General features: G+C 40.9%; 1 protein-coding gene across 2 annotated transcripts in view; it reads right to left on the bottom strand.

The window, feature by feature from the left end:
- Window positions 1–18,818, bottom strand: part of CTNND2 (catenin delta 2) — a 938,925-nt gene extending 920,107 nt beyond the window's left edge. Inside the window, exon 1 of one of the 2 annotated variants that reach the window (XM_045038764.1) lies at window positions 18,595–18,818. In XM_045038764.1, the coding sequence (XP_044894699.1) occupies window positions 18,595–18,631 (37 nt within the window). In that variant the 5' untranslated portion in view covers window positions 18,632–18,818. The remainder of the gene's footprint in view (window positions 1–18,594) is intronic. The other variant, XM_045038766.1, reaches the window with a different exon arrangement.
- Window positions 18,819–22,111: the final 3,293 nt, after the last annotated feature.

Genomic DNA, 22,111 nt, shown 5'->3' with positions numbered 1-22,111 from the left:
CAAGGAAAGTGTTGGAGTCTTAAACATACACTAAAGGCTCAACAACTATTGTAATTATTATTGTTAATATTATTAAAGCAACAGAATTTCAGATCTTATCATGTCCGTAAGATTCTACATGGGGACATCCAGTTAAATCTGAACTACAGAAAAACAATTTTTTAGCATAAGTGTGCCCCATGCAACATTTACGGGACATACTTACACTGGGGAAAAAAAAAAAAAAACAAGCAAAACTATTGATTATCTGCAATTCGTACTTTACTAGGGATCCTGTATTTTCATTGCTAAATCTGGTAACTCTAACTCTAGGTACATCCTGGGGACTGTGCAGGTTGCCTAAGAAGGCCAGAAACAAGGCATCAAAGTTTTCAGTAAGGCAAATGATAAAATGAAAACTAACTATATTTGTTTCTGGTTTTGTAAACGGGAGGAGGAAAAGAGTCCTATTAAAATATTTGTTAAAATATTGTCATTTGGGGCCGCGTGGGTGGCTCAGTCAGTTAAGCATCCAACTCTTGATGGCAGCTCAGGTCTTGATCTCAGGATCGTGAGTTTAAGCCCCACATTGGGCTCCATGCTAGGAGTGGAGCCTACTTAAAAAATATGTATGTATATATTTTGTTAAAATATTTTCAAAACAAAAGATGACAATGTCCTTTGCTTCAATAAAAGCCACTACACAAAATACATTAAGGGAGATATTTTGCCACTTATGAGTTATCCATATCTAATGACTGTAAACATCATCAAACAAAAATTTTCTTTTTCATTATTTTTTCTATAATTTTGAGAAATTCGGTCCTTTCTCTCACCTTAACCATAAATCCACAACATAGACGATAAAAAATATTTTATGCTGATTTAGTATTTAACAAGTAGCTAATAAATCAATTTGAATAACAATTTAAAAATATTAGGACAACATCCAAGCCTATTAAAATCAGACAGAAACATCCTTTCCTTTACTGAAACCCTTTAGCAGGCATTTTAAACACTTACAGTGTTAAAAATTAGATATAAAAGATAAATAACTTTATGTTTTAGGACCATTTTAGGTTTACAGAAAAATGGCAAACACGGTAGACAAAATTCCCATATACTCTGCACCCAACTTCCCCTATTATAAACACCTTACATTGGTATACTTGTTACGATTAATGAACCAGTTTTGACACATTATTATTAACTAAAGTCCATACTTCATTCAGATTTACTTAATTTTTTCTTAATGTCCTTTTACTATTCTAGGATCCCATCCAGGACACTATAGCACTTTAAGTCTTAATGTCTACTTGGGCTCCTCTTGGCTCTAACCATGTCTCAGGTTGTTCTTGTTTTTGAGGACCTTGAAAGTTCTAAGGAATACTGAACTAGATATTTTGTACAATGTCCCTCATTTGGGACTGGACTGATGTTTTTCTCATGACTGGATGAGGCCTATAGGTTTCAGGGAGGAAGCCACAAAAGTCACGTGCCCTTTTCAACCCGTCAGATCAAGGCTTTAAGCTGGACTTTTTTAAATAATAATTTTTATAAATTGCTTACTTGTGTTCTTGGAAACTAAAGTATATTTTAATGTCCTCAATTTAGTATTACCAGCATATCCAGTTTGAAGTAAACGTTTGGACAAGACTGAGGAGCTTCAATTGTATAAATCAATGGCATTTTTATACGACTTCGAACATCATTTAGAATGACCGTATGACATTTTACAGTGCAAGAACCAAAAATCATTGAAACTTAGAAAAGAGTCTCATGAAAATATGAGAACATTAATTTATTTTGTCCTTTAAATAAATAAATAAATCCTATGGAGCTTAAAAACCAAAATTACAAGCTTATAGCTAGGCTAAACACACACACACACACACACACACACACCAGTAAAATCATTGATGAAGATAAGAGTAAGTATCTAGGGCAGGAAGTGACAGCCTGCATCCCACTCCCTGGGGCCAAACATACCAGCTGACAGTTCCTTAAATTTCTCAGGGATTAAAGTTAATTCTTTCCAGTCCTGCCAACCTTAATCCAATCAGTGGTTTCCCCCATGAGCCACAAGTTGGCACATCTCCCTCAGTACTCATAAACACAAGAGAATTTGAATCCCTTATTTGTTATTAACCTACTAAATGGTGAACTGAAGAGGAAAAAAGTATAGATGTTATTTTGCAATTATTAATTAACTCCTCGATTAACGAGATCAATGATTTGGCTTCAATTGCCATTTTTGTAGGTCAAAGAGGGTTGCAATTTCACATGGATCTACCTAATACTCTCAATGATGTAGCAATGTAGGCCTGCATTTCCCGGGATGACTTAAGTAAAAACCTTCTCAAGACATGTACTGCCCTTGGTAAACAATCAGGTGAGGGCCCCACTTCTCTCTGAATAAGGCTCCATGCCAAAAGCTGAAACTATTAGCATGCTGAATGTCAACAGGTAAACACTGCAAGGAGCCTGCTACCTTGCACTGAGCTCCTGAGGTGACCAGCATCTAGACAAGGTCACAGATGACACCTTCCTTTCCTGTTACAAACTCCCAAACTGCTCTCCGTGACTAACCTGTCAATTATTTTAAGACATCATCTACAGAGAAATTCATAAGCTAAAGGTGCAGAAATATGTAGCCAAGACAACAGGAAACAATTTAATCCATATTTTTGCTCGAGTGGGTAGCAATAACTTTAAACTTAAAAAAAAAAAAGAAAACCACCCTAAAATACTCCTGTTACTTAAAAGGAACTTCCTCAACCTAATGACACTAATTCAATAACTTCAATCAAATTTTCTATGTGGAGGTTTTGTTTTTCAAAGACAAATAATCTGACGAAAAGCATAGCTAATTTAAATAGAAAGGGGATTTTGTGACAGCAGAGTCCTAACATGAGACATGAAAGTGTGTAAAAGCAAATACTTATTTTTCTGTTAATATTAACTCCAAGTTGTAGACATTTCCTGTATGAGAGGAAATAGAAGCAAATATGCAATTATGAAAATATCACTCTTGAAGTCACATAAATTGGCTTGTGATATTTTAATATGTAGCAGTTAAAAAAATCCACATCCCTGAAACATTGCCATTTATTCTTTATTAAACAAGTCACAAAATTATCAACATATATCATTCAAGGGCTTATGCCAAGAGTAACATTTAGATAAGGCTGTAGTAATTCAAAATAATTTACTTTTCTTTCAGTTGACAATATTCCAAATCATAGACAGTATCTTCAATTTAAATATAACAGGGAATATTAAATAAATTCACCTTACGAAAATAAATCTACTTCTGATAATCCTATATGATCATTTTTCCCATTTTTGCCTACATTCATCAATACTTTAAGATAATGTCTTGACAAAAGAATATCCTGGAAGTTCTCATCTAATCAACATTTCCATATTTCATACTCCACTGCTTTAAGATGATGAATACTGTTCCATGAAAAAGTAAACTTTGTACAGTTCTATTTTTTTGTTCTAAAAGTAAGTTTAATGTCCTCCTGCAGCAAAATTCCTGGCATATTTATATCCTATTTACTATGAGCTAATCTGCCTTTGAAAAACAGCCTACCATGCTTGAGGATGCCAGGAAATCATATGACAGCTGACCTGTTAGGCAAAAGCATTATATTAGATCCACACATGGAAACGCATCAGCTCTTACTAACTAATCATCGTACTGGTCTCTGACATTCATTCAGTGATAGATGATCTGTCTTCTATCTTGTCTTCCATTTCAACATACATCTGTGATATGATTCAATGATTACTGCGTATTAAAAATTTATCCTACATAAGATCGCTACTCGAAGCCAGGCAGACATTAATCCTTGCGAGTTCCTCCTGCTACTACACCAGTATAGGATGAATTTTAAAGTCTTTTTTTTTAAGCTTATTTATTTTGAGATAGAGAGAGAGAGCACAAGCAGGTGAGGGACAGAGAGAAGGAGAGACAGAATCCCGTGCCATCAGCACACATCTGGACACGGGGCTCAGACCCACAAACCACGACATCATGACCTGAGCCAAGATCAAGAGTTGGACACTTTACCAACTGAGCCACCCAGGTGCCCAAATTTTAAAGTCTTTTTAATGACCAACCTTCCAAAAGGTTGTATTCAAATGGGAGAAGATGTGAAAATAAACTTGCAAACCAATAAACAAAGGAGATGGTTTCCAATTCTCTTACAGGTCGTGAAGAAAATACAATGGTAAGTGTTAGGTGAGAAACCAGGAGAGGATCAGCTTTAGGGAAATGAGTAGGGGAGACAGAGAGGTGGCCAAATTGGCTGGACTGTAGCCTAATAAATCACTGGGAGAAGATGTAGGTGAGACAAGACAGGAAGAAGTTGACCCTTTTTCTTGGCGTCATTGTGAGGCTTCTAAACAAAGGCAAGATATGAGAAGACTTAAAAGGAGACGTCCGGCTACTGTGGAGGGAAACTTCAAGGAAGCACAGGAAAGGCGGAGGGGGGGGGGGCAGCTTGCTGCACAAATCTTGGTAAGAAGTGACAGGAGCTTGGATCCGCATCTTTAAGAGTAAAGGTGGTAAGAGATGGAAGGGTCAACCAAGACGAGGAGCATCCACGTAATTTTTAAAAATATTAATAAAAAACTTTGGAATAGCATATGTTAATAAATATAAAAATGTGTATCTAGGGGGCGCCTGGGTGGCTCAGGTTTAAGCATCTGACTCTTGATTTTGGCTCAGGTCACGATCTCAAGGTTCATGAGTCTGAGCCCTGCGTTGGGCTCTGTGCTGATGGCGCGGAGCCTGCGTGGGATTCTCTCTCTCCCTCTCTCTCTCTCTCAAAGTAAATACACAAATTTTATTTGTTTTACATTTTTTACCATTCATTCATTTTTGACAGAGTGAGAGCAGGGGAGGGGCAGAGAGAGAGGGAGACACAGAATCCAAAGCAGGCTCCAGGCTCTGAGTTGTCAGCTGTCAGCTGTCCCTGACGTAGGGCTCAAACCCACACACCACGAGATCATGACATGAGCCAAAGTGAGAGGCTTAACCGACTGAGCCACCCAGGCGTCCCTAAACAAACTTAAAAAAAAAAGAAAAGAAATGTATGTCTAGGAATTCTACCTAGCAAATTGTTCTGTGTGTCACATTCTATAATTTAGAAATCAAAGCCAAAGACTTAAAGTGAACTAAAAAATAATTAAAAATACCTTGAGTAATGACCCAGATTATCAATCAGTGGTTCTCATTCATTTAGGGATCAATTCAATATCAAACACCCCAAATCTGCCATCAGATGTGGGCCTTCCTGGGCATCGAGACCTTGCTATGCTCTCTGTCACGGATAGAAAGCTTGTATCCCCACAAAACGTGTATATTGAAGCCTTACTCTAATGTGATGGTATTTACATTTGGGGCTTTGGAGATAATTAGGGCTAGATTAGGTCATGAGCTGAGGTCCTCATAAAGGGATAAAGGATCTTATAAGAAGAGGAAGAGAGAAAGATACATGAACCAAGGAAATGCCATGTGAAGGCACAGAAAGATGGCAGTCATCTACAAGCCAGGAAGAGAGCTCTCACCAGGAACCGAATCAGCAGGCACCTCGACCTCAGACTCTCCAGCCTCCAGAACTGTGAGAAATACATGTCTGTTGATGACGCCCCCCAATCCACAGTATTTTGTTATGGCAGCCTGAGCTAAGACTATCTGGTATAATGTTTTCATTTAGTGAAGTCCTTCCACCACCACAAAAGACAAGCCCCTGGACATTTTCCTGAACTTCTGCAGCTGAGGGAAACCTGGTGTGTCCTTACCTTTGGGTTTAGTAATATTTATGCCACCCAGCATCTACTCAACGCTACAGAGCTGCCTACAGACCCACTGTCAAAATGTTCTACTGTCTTCTTCTGGTGAGCCACACACACCAGCTTCACAAATTCTGACATCACAGTATTCTCTATAATCGCGTACATCTGCATATCACAACACTTGACCTCTCACCCTGCATCTATACTTTCTAGCCTAATATGCACGTGCAGCCTAGCTTCTGAATGTGACGATGGCAAACATTTCCACGTGCCTCCAGAGTCACCGCAAAGCGTTGGGCACCACAGGCATACACCAGGACGACCCACCTGCCTTCACTGTCCTTCTCAGTGCCTTACAATGGATGTGGAAGCAGCCCTACCTTGTCCCAAATGCCTAATGATACCTGTCTTCAAAGATGCATGAGTAGCAAACACACAGGTAACAAAGCTCTACTTACATGAAAATCATGAAGCAGAAAATCTGAAATTACTCCTACGGTACACAGGCAGCATCTTAATGTAAGTCACGGGCATACATATTGAAAACTAATAAGGTGCAACAAACAGGAAACAGAATTATCCCTCAAAGTCCACAAAGCAATTCGTTCGAAAAAGTAAGAAGAAAAAGCAAGGACACCCAACGCCCCTGTGTAAGCATAAAGGACAGTGAGAGAAACTGAAAATAACTCAAAGTTCAAAAGCAGCTTCATTGGGTCAGAGCTAAAAACAAACAAACAAAAAACTCATCTGGCCACCAAATCCTGAATCCATTACATCTCAATTAGCTCCAATGAGAACTGACTGCAAGGAATAGCATGTATATTCAAACTCAGACGTAGTATCACCCAAGCAGCTTCTGAGAATAAGCAAAAATGACAAAACCTACTACTGGTTCAAAAATCTGTTACATTGTGTTCAAAATTCTCAGCCTCGCGTTCAAAAGTTGAAACACAGGGGAGCACTTTGCAGGGACGAACAAGCCACACAAGCCAAAGGAGTAACTTTGCTTGTATTTCCTCCCACACCCTGTTCGGCTGAGACAGCACTGTATCAGGTTATCACCCCGCTCTCCCACTTGCCAACCTGGAGAGAATACAACCACTGGTATAAAATGTGTACTTTGACAAGCCGCCGGGAAGCCACATAAAACTCGGATTATTACACTGTGCAAATGCAAAGCATTTATGCTTCATACGGAAAGATCGCGAGTCCTGGGAGCAATTACATAACACGTTTTCACAGACCTGGCACTCAGAAGGCAGGGAAGGATTTCAGAGAAGTGACAGGAAATAAGGTGTGCTCGGGGATGGCATGCTCAGCTTGAAGTCCAAGTCTGAAGAGGACAGAGATACAGTCACTTTTCAACTAGAGAAATAGGCTAAACCACTGGGGGGGGGGGGGGGCGGGCAGCAGGCTATCTGACCCTGGAGCAGCAGGTCATTTGCTGCTCTGTTTAACGTGTACGTATGTCACTTGCTACTCTGTGTAACATATAAGTATAACATATCATATCGCTTCTTCCAACCTTATACTTGGCCAGGGGTGTTGACTGAATGGATTAGTCCACGAACAACTGACCAGCCCATCGAAAAACACTCTGTTACCAAAAACTAGTTGAAGCTTCCTGCTCCCTCTCACTTCTTAAAATGTCCACAGTTCTTCTCTGGTGTTACTAACCCTCCACCCCTCTATCAGAAGCCACCAGAACATAGTCTTCTGTCTCCACAGTCTGTATTTGCAGATGAAGGAGGGATATCACCTAAGGGTCAGGTTCCCCGAGCTGTCGCCTTGCCCCATATCCTCTTACACCCTGTTTCTTTCTGGGGTTCACATGTACAAGCTAAGAGCGCACCATGAACCTCTCAACTGCTACAGCCAGAGGTACAGGATCACTGTACAATTCATCACACAACCTACCCGAAGCTAAATTAAAAAAAAAACAAAAACAAAAAATAGAACCGTCTCTGAAATTGCTAGAAGCACAAGCAAAACCATGATTGACTAGCATCTCCCCTTGAGTACCTAAACCTTTACTGCTAAGTAACATACTCACTGAAGGGATGGATATAAACTTCCCTTCTTTACTTCCTTCAAGTTTTGAGAACAGGGAACAAATTCAAGTTTCGTTGTTGTTGTTGTTGTTGTTGTTGTTGTTGTTGTTGTTTTCCTAAGTTTACACACGATTTCTTCCTATTGGCAACCTACAGTTAGAGTGATAATCCTCTGAAATGTTGTTCAAAGGATTTAAGGAAATATGCTCAAAAAAAAGAAAAATGGAAGCCAGCTTCAGTTCACACCTCTAAAACTGTCCTGATAAAGCCTTCCAGGCGCCAGACTCAGCAGCCCACCAGGAGAGAAAATAATATTCTGGGGACATTTCTACAGACTTCAATCCCTGAGGAACAATAGGGCTTCATTTTCACTCCTCCTCTTTTAAGCAGGACATATCTGTGCAGAGAGAAAAAAAAATAGAACTTTTTTTTTTGAGCCAATTTGGCGTGACATAATTTTTGAAGTGGTATAAAGAAACAACAGGAATTATTTCCAGTGGTGGATAAAGGAGAATTCTTCCTCTAAGTGAGGTCTAAGCTTGGAATGTCACAGCATCTTGATAACCATTAGGGGACTGACCATTTCATAACCGTGTTCATAATGGAGGTCAGAGATTTAGTTTTACAGACAAGAAAATCTTTTGGTCCGGTCCAATTCATCAACAAAACAAAACAAAACAAAACAAATCAAAAACCCTGAAGCAGATCAAAAATTTCAGGGAATGTATTTTATACTTAAATGCTTATTATGATAGCATTTCCCGAAGCATTTTCACATTTATTATAATATCACATTCACAAAAATACTGTAAGTGTTGACCCTAATAAGCGAATGAGAAAATAGTCTCAGATGCAAGATCAGAAGACAGAACAAAAATGATTTCATGATTTGGATCCCAAATTCAGAATCCTAATTCAGCGTTCCCTCCAGAATTCCAGTGCCCAAAATGCACTGAAAGAAACCAAACAGACCCTAGTTGATGAACCAGTTTTGACAATGAAAACAAATGTATGTATAGCGCACAATGATTAACACATAGAGTTTACTATGTGCCGATTATTATCCGAAGATTTGAGAATCAATGATAAAAAGACAGATTACCGGTGTGCAGTGGGGGTGGAAAGAAGCAAGGTCCTATGTGACCAGAGAGAAAGGTGCATGTACTAAAAGGTACACATATGATTTGATAGGGAAATATACATATGGATCTATATTATCCGTGAAATAGAAAATCATGTATTTGCCTAACAATGTCACCCTTACTCTTCCGAAAGAACTTGAAACACTATTTCAGCGAGGCCACAGTGGGGATGACAACAGCACACACACAGGCCTTCCACCTGTGAGCCCCAGACCGTGGCAAACACCTGGCCCGTCATACACAGGTCCCTAAGCCTGTGCAGGTGCCTAATTATGCTTCCTGTGGAGCAAGCAAAAGGCAGAATTAGAGAAAAAGATGTGTCATCTTTATTATTTAACAGTTGAGGGGCGCCTGCGTGGCTCAGTCAGTGAAGCATCCGACTCTTGATTTCAGCTCAGGTCATGATCTCCCAGTTCATGAGTTCGAGCCCCGCATCAGGCTCTGCACGGACAATGGGGAGCCCGCTTGGGATTCTCTCTCTCCTTCTCTCTCTGCCCCTACCCTGCTCGTGCTCGCTCTCTCTCTCTCTCTCAAAATAAACAAATCAGCTTTAAAAATGTTTTAATAAAAAAAGGAAGAGTAGAAAGAACTAAGGTGTTTGAGATTCACAAATATACTAGCCTCTCTGCTATGTATGTGAGGTCCATAGTCTCTTAATCTGCCTTCACAGCAGCCTGAAGACACAGGAGTTACCTGCCCTCTATCAACAGTGGCACTCAGTAATAACTTACCACTTGCTAATAGAAAAATGGAACAGTTGAGATATGAACTCAGTCAAGTCAGAATACAACTATTAAATACTCCCTCCACCATTTGCTCCATTACCATATTTACTACTGGGACAAAGAAAATCAGGGAAGGTAGAATGCTCCCTTAAAGAAGGACTCCCTCCCCCCAGGAAAAAGGAATACATTTAACTACAAGCTTTAGAATTATGCTTTAAAAATAAGAATAAAATGGTTAATAAATTGATAAAACCTGGCAAAGGTAATATAACTACTATAGACAATATAAAACAATGAGAAATGAGGCAGATAAACCAACTCAGAAATGCGCAAAACATACAAAAAGACAATTTACAAAAGAATTAGGACGGCGTCATCAACTTATGTAATATTTAACCTCAGCCATAGTCACAGAGAGGCAAATTAAATCACAGGAAAAACACAATTTTCCTCCTAATTGGAATTTGTTTTCGCTTTTTTTTTTTTAATTAAAATACCCAGTTGTTGAAATCATGGAGAAATTGGCACACTCCTGCCTCGCTGAAGGAAATGTAAATTATATAACCTTTCTGTAGGACAAATTGACAACATCTATCAACAGCCTTGAAAACATCCAGTTCTAGGAAGTAATCTACAGAAAATAGCCTGATGAAAACTATGTAGCTTTAATCACAGCATTACACATACCACCAAAAAACAAAAATGCCATCAATCTCCAAAAATAGGAAGTTATTTAAGTAAATGATGTTACATAAAGGTATGGAAAACAGACACTAAAAATGAATACAAATCATATGAAAAAAGCAGCTTTATGTGTTAAAAAGTAACAAAACAGAATATGAGGGATCTTCTAAATTTAAAAATGTACATGGATTTGCATTCTGCTAAAAATAGTCATTTCTGTGGCTTGAGATATATGCATGAACTTTAGCTTTGTTTTATCACTACTATATTTTCAAATTTTTAATTAATCCACATTACTTTTAAAAACAGAAAAAAATAATAAAATATTATTCGAAAAAGAGAAAATATTTCACTAATACGCTGCACAGCTCTCAAGAAGACACCAACTTGCTAAACCTACTCAAAACATCTCTTAAATTTAAAAACAGAAAATGTAGGTGTAGAACTGAACAGAATATATGTAACATACACTGAATGAAGGATGCGCCTTGTTAATTTCAGTCAGGCATTCAGCTAATTAACAAAATTTATCCCAAAGCAAAAATACAATATCCTTTTCAAATTTAAAGGCATACTTTTGTTCTGTGTAATGATGTAATACATAATAAACTATTATATATTTGGTGGAAAGACAATATACAATGAACAAAGCTCTTGAAACCTGTCATAAACACGATGTTCTTGTGTTTGTATGGGTGTGTATATGGGTATGTGTGCTGGGTATCATATTCAATATAGGTTTCTGCTTTGCTTCTTAACCTTAACCTTCTTCTTAACCTTCAATGTCATGGACACTCCCCGCTGTCTCAGAAGAGATAACTCTCAACTGTATAATGTTCCTTTGGGTAGAGGTGCCATAATATATTTATGCATCTACAGTGGATTTAACATTATTACTTTTCTCCAACCCAATTCAATTCAAACAGTCTGATCCACACACTACAAGCACCAGGCTTCTTGCATCACCTTCTATGACCTGGGTACATGTGACATGATTTCTATTGTCTCTGAGACTTTTCAGATGACGCCCATTTCACCTTTCTGCCTTTCTGGAAATCTTCGCCCCACCTCCTTATCCAGTAACCCAAAAAAACAAACAAACAAACAAACAAACAAACACCAGAGCCACCAGCGAGGACCGTGTTGGAGACAAGAGACTGAATCTTGGCTTTTTTGTATTTGGGAGACTTGGATTGCTGCCAAAGAAGTTATTCTTCTGAGAATTAAATTATTGCATTGCTGAAGGTAATGACTGCTAGGTTACTCTAATGTTTGAAAGTCCAAACAAACTATTTGAGAGAGAAGAATAAAATTTATTTTAAGAAGTGAGCTTTCTTAAGGTTGAGTAGTCATGCTCGGAGTCAAATAAAACATCACATTTCCTTAGAAATTCACTTTTTTCTTCTTGACGGTGTCCATTATTGCTTCTATTAAAAGTTAAAACATTAAATGCCAGCCAAATTCTAATTATCTACACTGAGGTAGAAAGTGCTGTCGATAACAGCTGGCATGGATCATCATTTATATATGGTTTGGGAAGTCACATTTTGACACTGTCCCTTTTATGCCCAATTCTCACCACTTACAAGGCCACCCAATTATTGGCAGTCAAAGTCTAACGTGGAGAGTAGGGAAGAAACACTGAGAATGAGTTATTTTAAAGTTGGCAATACATAAATCAGCTGAATTTCATGGACCATACTCTCTATAAATCAGCCAGGGCATTAGATAATTCCTGATATAGTGTCAAAATACCATAAAATATTTAAAGAGCTCAACTTCTAAGCAAAATACTGTGGAAGCTATTATATCCAGAATTCTACAACCAGAATTCTTTATAAAGCATGTCAATGAGGAACACTTCTTTCCTACTTCTGATATTTCCTTCCAGGTAAAGGGAACTTAATTCATGTGACACTATGGCCTCTCTCCATACCTTCACTTCCTCTGTTTCTGAAAAATAAAGGAAGCAGCTTGGCTAGTTCCTTCCTTCTTCCTCTAAAGAACTCCCTGCCTGCAGAGAGTCAAGGCTAGGCTCCAGGGCTCAGAGACAGCTCTGTCCCTGTGGGAAGGGAGGAGAGGAGAAGGCCAAGGCCCTGGGATGTCATCTGGCATCACATCAAACTATCTCTAATCAAACCTGATTATTTCGTCCACGGTGGCTACTCCTTTACTTCTTTTTCTTTCAAAATATCGACTTTTTCAGAAACTATAAGGGTGCTGGGATAATATTTATTGGGTTTCTTAAAGACCCCCGACAATCCACATTTTGGCACATATTATAATTTAAGGTAAATGTATAGCTTTTTGTGATTTATGATGTTGAACATTTAAATGAAAAGAGATTAAAATAAACATTGTAAGATTACTTAAAACCGCAAAAACCCAAAGAATAAACTAAATAAAACGTGCATACAAAATGCATTTTTCTTAATATACACCTATTGGATCAACTTTCTAATGACAGTAGTGATAATCACATCTATTACACACACAAAAAAATGTTCTTAATGAGAAAACTATAGCCCTTACCTATGCGGGATAAATGTATTAGCTAATTTCCACGGTGGAATTAAATTCTATGTCTTCTTCATCATCTAATGCTACAAATTAAATATACCCTTTAATAGTATATTCTGTATCATGCAAAATTTGTAGACATTTTGACACTTAAATCTATTTAACCAAACATAATTGGCTTACCACTCACTTTGAGCCAAAAACCAGAAAGGTCTTTTATTATAACATGTATTTTACTCTGGTAACATAATTGGCAGTTCCCACAACAACACATAAGTTTGAATATAAATAACTATATTTATTGTCAAAATGTTTTTCTGACTTCAGATAAATTAGTCTCCTGTTAAACAGGTCACATTCTATAACAAATCCTAAGATACATCCAAGCTTTAGTATGGTAAAATTAGGTTGCTAAAGATCACAGTTCTCCCTTGCAGGAGCTCCTATAACCAAACCCAAAGGAGTAGGACACTTTACTAAAGTTACTGAATTAGATGGCAAGTGAAAATTATCCTTTAGTGTCAAAAAGATACCACAACACACATTTTATTTTCAAAAACTTGATTTTAGTGGTGCCTGGGTGGTTCAGTGGGTTGAGCAACTGACTCTTAATTTCTGCTCATGTTGTGATCTGATGGTCATGAGATTGAGCCCCAAATAGGGCTCAGTGCCGAACTTGGAAGCTACTTGGGATTCTCTCTCTCTCTCCCTCTGCCCCACTCCCCCACTCATGCATTCTCTCTCTCTCTCTCTCTCTCTCTCTCTCTCTCTCTCTCCCTCAAAATAAATAAATAAACTTAAAAAAAAAAACTTGCTTTGAATGAGGAGGTGGGGGTGAGTGAGTCTTCTATTTACATAATAAATTTAGCTGTTTAATGTTTCTTTATCTTTGTTACAATGACATTATTATGGGATTCATGCCCTGTGGTTCCAAACAGAGCACCTGTTTAGTATCTGACTTCACAGAAAGTGAGGTTGTATTTCCTAAACTGTCTATGATATTCTTTGTATAATGTGAATCTTTGTAGAAAATTTGATCTTAATCAGGTGAATAATATAAACATTAATAGAGAGTATCAAAGTTTTATAATTTCTGACTCTGATTAGAATCTTTTTTATTAATAATAGTGCTGGTAGATACAATTTACTTCTCTTTTAGCTTAACTAATATATATTTTAATACTCAAAGGACTGGTATGCTGTAGACTAGAAAACTTGGTATACTTTATATGCCAAGCTACATAATAAAGTAATATTACAATAAGAGTAGGGAGAGAATATATCCATTGAACACTTTTGTTAGAGAGGGTGGTAGACTATAGAACATATTTAATAATACATAAATGATTTGTAAGACATATTTAATAATACATAAATGGAGCACAACTATCCACCTTAATATGCAGATATATATCTCATATGTTTATGCAAATGCTCATAATGTGTAAGCCACCTGTGCTCTTACTTACTTGATCCTGAAATCAATCTTTTCAGATATTCTGTCCTGTTGTGCCCATTTTACAGCGGAAAAAAACTGAGCTAAAGTCTGAGTATCACATAAATGGCCAAGGACACAGCTGAGAAGAGACAGACTGGGACGCACCCAAAGCCAACACTCTCTCCACATCTCTGCACCCGCACAAAATAGAATCCCAAATAGCATTACACTATAACATAAATATATTTCATTATTTTACACATGTGTTTTATATATAATATATACATACAATATATAAAACACACACGCACACACACACACACACACACACACAATATTCATTGTAGGTCAGAGCCCAACTTTTTCCTCTAGAAATGTATTTCTGATATGAAATGACAATTACGGGAATAAGAAGTTTCAATAGATGTAATTCAGTTTACAGATAACTTTTGAGGACTCTCACCAAGGGACACATGTGAATATGTGTCTAAGATGGAAAGCTTCCAGGAAGTACTATTTCATGTATTTAGTCATTATTTCCAATTTGTCAAAAACTAATTGATATAGAGTATAGCTTCAATATCCTAATATAGCTAAGACATTTCTTACAAATCAATTACCATGATAAAGAGCTTGAGAGCATACTTAACAGCTACGTGACCAAAAGATAAACAACTAGAAGTGTCATAACTACACATTTTTGCTATGAGTTTTAACATTTTTAATGGACTAAAAGCACAGTACCATCAAATATTTCTGTGAGTTTCCTCTGTTAGAGGTACTGTTTGTGAATATAATTAGATTCATTAAACCCAACCAGGCAGTGTATTAATCAGTAGGCTAGACTGGCAGACAATGTGATAGAAATGATTTCCTTATGACATGTTTAATATTTTACATTAATACAAAAAAAAAATCAGAAGCCAGCAACAAATATCGTGAACTGCTCCCCCTCAAATTAACTTTTCACCCACACCCACATAACACCTCTCACAGAGCTTTCAGAGTACTGAGAACACCTTTGGAATATGGATGATGAAAACCATCATGGAAGCCAACTGAAGAATCTGGCTTGAAAATGTACTTCTGACTTGTGAATCCGCCCACCAGGACCCACTGTACCACACCTTCAACGGAACTACTGGATTTAAGAATATATGCCTGACTTCTCTTGGTATTTCGTGCTCTGAATGGTAATTCAGAGGTAATTCATTCCCTGAATGTCGTGTTCCAGTTTAAATGCTCTCAACTATCTGGCATCTTTCAAAAATAACAATCTTTATTAAAAGAAACTTTCAGGAAGAGTAATACAGCACCCATTCCCCATTACAGAAGTAAAAATAATGTTCACATAGAGAAACAATCATAAATGGATGTTCAAATCTTCTGTGGACAGTCATGAGAAAAAGAAGGAAGAAAAACATTTTTGGATGTCCAAAATGCAACAGTTCTAATTTTGGTTCAATTGTCTTGTTAACCAGATACACTAGTCCATACCAAGCACACCTGATTTTATGGACAAGCAAATTACAATAAATTAGCTTAAATGCAGTTTTGCTGTTTTCTTACATAAGGAAAGCCTGATGAAATTCCTCTAGAGAACTCTCCAACGGTACTACATAAATGCGTACTGTATAAAAGAGAATTCTGATAAAGCACCGTGGAAAGGAGCACGCTCTACAATATTTTCAGGAGAGCACTGCATTCTCAATTATATGTCAAAAGTAATGTTATATTTGAGAATATGATATCTTCATTTTTAATTTTAAAGGTCATTATGAAAGTGATATTATCCTCAGAAATTATTTAACAAACTATAAATTGCATTTTCCAACTAATTTCATTCGAAATTCATTTTCTCGCCAACGAACCATTTCACTGGGAGAAAGACTTGGCTTGTGTTCTACTGTGGAAGATGTGAAGTTGATGGAAATATTGTAATTCGACAGTGCATGACTTTTATTACAAACAATGAAAACATTAGTGACATCTATAATGATTAGGTTGTACAACTACACAAACATTCACGAAATTAAATAACTCCTTTCCACAAGACTATGACAATTTTATTAGAGCAACAACCTCACGTACGTACTACAATTGCCATTCAATCAGGTACTATCGTTTTCAATCTACAATATAACATGAAACTCACATATACAACACACGTAGTTTTACTCCTGCTCACCGGCACCTGTCTGCGTACACACATAAGCACAGAACAGTATCCACCAGTCCTTTAAGAATCACGTTTAAAACTGAACAGCAGACTCCAAAGGAAACGAAAAAAATCTGTCTCCCTCACTTTCTGCTTCTTCTTGAAAGAAATCTTGTATTAAAACAATGCAACGAACACAATGGTGTGTTCAAAGTGCTTTTGGAAAGTTTTCTAAACATGTAGAAGGTGAAACTAACAGGATACAGGTAAAGCTAATCACACCGTTCAGTTAACTCAAGCCGTAGAGGGCTTCCTGCAACGCTGACCCCTCCTAGCTGTATAATTACAGGCCTCCCAAATTTCACCGTCTAACTCCAGATACAAGCATCTTCATTCAAGTCCTGAGATCCTGTGGCCCACAGAGCAGGAAGGATGCCACTTAACCTTTCCCCCAAAAGCATGAAACATGGATTGTGCATGTGGCAAAGAGAATTTAGGGCAGTGTAAAGCACCCAGTCCTCATCTGAGGATGCCCACCCCTATGTGTCATACTTCTCACAGAACGAGCCCCCAAAATCATGCACAGGTTCATCCTTGTAATTCTACATGAGTCATATCAAACACTTCTCCATGGGATTTTAGAAGTGCTGCGGCTTGAAAGCCTTTTAATCCTGTAGGTGAATTACTAAGTGCAAAAAGCTGAACAGGACTACCACCGGACCCTGAGCTACTGATGGAAAGATGCACAATGAGAGAACTCCTGGGTAGTTGGACCACCTCCCTATTTTCATGGAAGTCGTTGCAGAAAATTGCAAGCACCTTAAACACTGGTCACATAGTTCCGAAAAGTGACAATCTATGCATGTCAGGCCCGACAGTCTGCTTGTACCCTATCCCTTTTCTAAACCAACACATTTGCTTGATAACATTAGGCATGTTAACAACACCTTTCAGGGCCAAAGCAAATCAGATCAGTTCAACCCAAGCACACAAGGGGAACAAAACATCTTGGAACCACAACCTGCCCTTCTTTTTCTTCATTTCCACACCCTTCCCTACCCCTGCACGTACAAGGAAACACAACTTTAGGCATCTGGGAAGTAGCTGTCCTTTGTTGGAATCTCACACACACACACACACGCACACACACACCCCAAAAATCCCCAAGACTGCTTTCCTACCACACGACCGGGGAGGCTGCACCACCTCTCCGGTGACTTAATTCTGAACGTAGTGGCTCGAACCAGCTGAGCAGCAATCGATGAGAACACATTACACACCAGAATAAGAGGAAGGTCGGCGAAGAGAAAAGCAGTGTTGCTTTTCAGCCATTAATTACCGATCCCCCAAATATCGCATCGCAGTCTCCCCACACACATGCACAGCGTTCCAAACCTGGGTTTCAGGCGGCGCTTTCCAGAGCCTCGCTATCTATTGTCAGGACGCAGAAGCCCCCGAAACCTGTGAATCGAGCTGAAAAGGCTTCCTCTGAAACCGCTAAATATAGACCAAAGGGGCTCTGGGTCTGGCAAGCAGCGGGAGACTGAAGAAACGGCCATGGACGCATATGACTAAGTATTTCCATTTTGTTCTAGCCAAACATCGTAATGACATTGAACATAAGGGCAAAAGACTAGAGGGAAGTCCTCCCCACCCCCACCCCGTCTTCTCCGTATATTAGGGACGTCATGAAGGCAACGGGTATGTTCTTGAGGGTGGCGGGGAGCAGTATTGTTGATGTTGCCCTATATACGCCTCCTCCGGGGGAGAGGGGCGGCAGGGAGGGGGAGCACGCAAGAAGCCACTTGCTAACCGCTCCGAGAAAGGCACTAACCCTGGTCCCCATTCCAGGCAGAGCCGTCTTCCGAGAGGGGACCGGGCGCGATCGCGGTCCTCCCCCGGCTGGCAGGACCGCGCAGCAGTCGCCGCCGCCAGCCGGCCGGGAGCAGAGGACCAACCCCCCACCGGCGGCGAGGAGGAGGAGGAGGAGGAGGAGGAGGAGGTGGAGGAGGAGGAGGAGGTTGAGGAGGAGGACGGCGCCCAGGAGGAGGATGCGCCTGGCCCCGGCAGCCCAGCGAAAGCAACTCACCGAACGGCGCGGCGCCCGACTGCTTCCTGGAGAACATGCACCCGCCACCAGCGACAGCTCCTCAGTCCGGGAAAAGGCGTGCGCGCCGCCGCCCGGCTTCAGGGCAAGGTCCTGACCTTGCCCAAGTGCAGCATCTTCCGCTTTTGTTGTCTGAGCGCGGCCGCGGGACAGGCGAGGCTGGCGGGGAGCAGGGGCGAGCGCCGCGGGGGAGAGGCGGCTCCCGACGCGAGTGCGCGGCGCCCGGCCCGGCGGCCCCTCCGAGCGCGGCGAGCGCAGCGCCCCCTGCCCGGCTCCGCGGGCTGCGCGGGCTGCGCGGGCTCCGGGCTCCTCCAGGCTCCTCGGGGCTCCGGGCGCCGCCGCCGCCGCGCCCGGCGCTCCGCTCGGCCGGCTGCCGCCGCGGGCGCGAGCCTGGGGCCGCCGCGGCGCCCGGCGCCGAGCGCTCCCGTGCTGCGCCCCGCGCGCGGCCCGCGCCACCTGTGCCGCCGCCGCCGCCGCCGCCGCCGCCGCCGCCGCCGAGGGCGAGGCTCCTCCCGCGGCGCGCGGCAGCCTCAGCCTCCACCTATGCCTCGGCGGCCGGCTCGGGCGCCCGGCTAGTGAGGAAGCGTCCGCCCCGCCGCCCAAACCTGCCCTGGGCGCCGAGCATGCCCAGTGCCGCCGCGACCGCGCGGCGCTTCGCCGTGCGCATTCCACTTCTCCTGGTTTTCGCGGCAGCAGCAGCAGCAGCAGCAGCAGCAGCAGCAGCAGGGGAGAGGGGAGGAGGCCGCGGGTTGGGAGAGGGCCGAGCATCCTGGCGAACGCGCTGCCGGGCCTCGAGACGGGTGGCTGTTCGCAACCTGGCGAACGCCGGAAGGGGCCCGGGGAAGGCCTGGAACCCCGGGTTGGGCCGGTTCCTTGGTTCACGTGCAAGAAGCCGACAGTTTATTGTGGCGGGGCAGATGCCGGCCTGCAAACAAAGGGGCAGGGGCGGGAGGGGGGTCTAGAGCAGCTGGTGTGCGCCTTGGGGGCAGGGGGCAGGCTGAAGGTGCAAGCCACTGGGTGCCAGTGGGTGTTCTGAAATCCTGTTGTTCTAGAGCAGAGAACGCAGGACCTCCATCTGCGAGCCGCACCACAGCGCCAGTCCTGTTTCTGGCACCCCCAGCACTTAGATTAAAACATGTTTTCCGCACATGGGAGAGACTTTCTTCTTAACAGAATCCCTCTGGTTTTGAATCTGGAACGTATGTGAACTTAACTGCGAGAAAGACCTTTGTCCAGTCTGGAACTTGAATAGACCGCGATGACGAGTTCGCCTCCTCTTGAGCCCCCTCTTGTGTCTTCCTACTTCCACACCTGGGCACCTTCCCTTCTCGTCCTCCTCCCTCCACCCCCCCCCTCCGCCCCTTGCCCAAGCTAAACTGGAACCCCCCCCCCCACCTGTCCCTTCTGCATAGTTTTCCAATGGATCCCACATTGCTCTCTTCACTTTGAGATTGGTTTTCCGTATCTCCCCATGGTTTGACTCATTGACTCCATTGAGACTTCTCTGTGCCTCTTACTGTGAAATACAGCAAGTACAATCAACGTCGTGAACGATGAAAGGACTGTTAGAAAACAAGCCCCAAGTTATGTGCCAAGAAAGTCCTGTGGGCCTTCACCTGTGTCCCTGTTTCAGGTATCATGACGGGGCTTGCCCCTCCTGCAAAGGACTTGGGCGGGCAGACTGCAGCCCACCCTGGGCCAGAGGCAAACGTTTCTCCTAATCATGCCACAGCTCGCCGTCCCTGACCCTGTAGATCCCAGACTGTCTGAGGCTGTGATCTTCTCTATTCCTCCCCTCCCCAGAGCTGGTTTCTGAGACACAGATAAGCAGGGAAGAATACAGGAAATTGTCATCAGAGGGATTTGGGGGGCTTATGATTCTCCCTGGCAAAGTGCTTCTCTTTTGTGTCAAAGAGATAATCCAAGAAAGTTAAATGACTTGAATACTTATCCGGGGCTATTCTCTGTTGTACTTTGGAGCATGCTAAACTATCATTTGAAGTAAATGCAAAGAGAAAAAAAAAAGTTTTAGACAGGTTAAATAGGTAGAAATAAACGCAAGGAACAGCGTATTAAGACAAGGACTTCGGACAACAGTGCAAATGTTTGTTTTTAATCCTCTCAACCCAGGGATACAGGTGCCCACACAAGCTTGGTCTCGCCTCCAAAATTAGAGCTCTGATCTGGCTTCAAGTTTTAGAGCCAGCTCCATATTAAAATACTCCCGATCCCTGTGAGAGAAGACACTGCAGGGCCATATTTCAGCACACGTCGAACTATATTTTTTATTTTAGTCCTCAGAAAGGCATTCAATTACTGCAGAGAACTTGGTACAAGACAAATTAGCAGTACTGTATCCATTAGGCTACATTATATTTTAAAGGATGCTCTGTTCTCACCTTAGCTTTGGTCGGATTTTGGAGGGGAAAAAACTTTTTTTAACCTGTACTTCACATCTTTTAACTCAGGAAGTCATGGTGGGGTGGAGAGGGAGGTGTTAAGAAAAGGTTAGTTACACTTTGGATTAAATTTAAAGTACATGCATAAATATTATCCATGGGAAACATATGTGTCTTCTATGCCTATGTCGATCTAAGTTAAGAAAATAATTTTTTATAAGTGTTTTAGAGTTATTTTTTAACTGAGCCGTGGCAAAACCTATTCGCTAATTGTAATCCTTGGAAATGACCCGGAGGCAGTCCCTATAAACTTATGTAGAGGGTAGGTGAGGTGGGTATTTAAGAAGGGCAGTGATGCCCTGAACAGTTTTGATTTGCTCTGTGCCCAATTTCATTGGTAAATTATGATTTCTCTTCATCGAAAATCACTTATAACTTAAGATATTATTAAATGCACAATTAGATAATATTGAAACATGAAGTCCAATGATCATATGTAGTGTAGGTCTGGGAACAACTCACTGCTGCCATCTTTTGCCTCCTGCGTCTGAAAGTTCCTGTACAAAGGAATGTTCTGAATTCCCTGATTTCACTAGGAGACCAGGAAATTACTGGCTTATTGTTTTCAAATTACTGCACTTGACACGAAGTGAAACATTTTTGTTGTTCGTTCTGTTTCTGTATCCAAAGAGTTTTAAGGCGCAGAAATCATCTAAATACTAAATGCTGTATCTCTTGATTTTTTCAGTTTTCAAAATTTGATACAAGTATGTTTTTATATGCCACTTTTACTTCATTTCAGACATAAAACCCAACAATTCAAAATATTTTTGCAAATGCATGTATTTTATAGTTCAAAATATGCCAATTTTAGGAGACTGAAATGCTTGGTTCAAAGCAATTTCAATCTAGCACTATAGATTCTGGTTGAGGTTCAACTAGAAAGATAATATTCTTGTATTTTTTATTTTTTTTTATTTTTTTTAATGTTTATTTATTTTTGAGACAGAGAGAGACACAGCATGAGCAGGGAAGGGGCAGAGAGAGAGGGAGATACAGAATGTGAAGCAGGCTCCAGGCTCTGAGCTGTCAGCACAGAG

The sequence above is a fragment of the Felis catus genome, chromosome A1 (genome assembly GCF_018350175.1).
Source record: "Felis catus isolate Fca126 chromosome A1, F.catus_Fca126_mat1.0, whole genome shotgun sequence".
Classification (NCBI taxonomy): domain Eukaryota; kingdom Metazoa; phylum Chordata; class Mammalia; order Carnivora; family Felidae; genus Felis; species Felis catus.
Note: the sequence above shows the minus strand (reverse complement) of the source record. Positions and strands in the feature narration are given on the sequence as shown.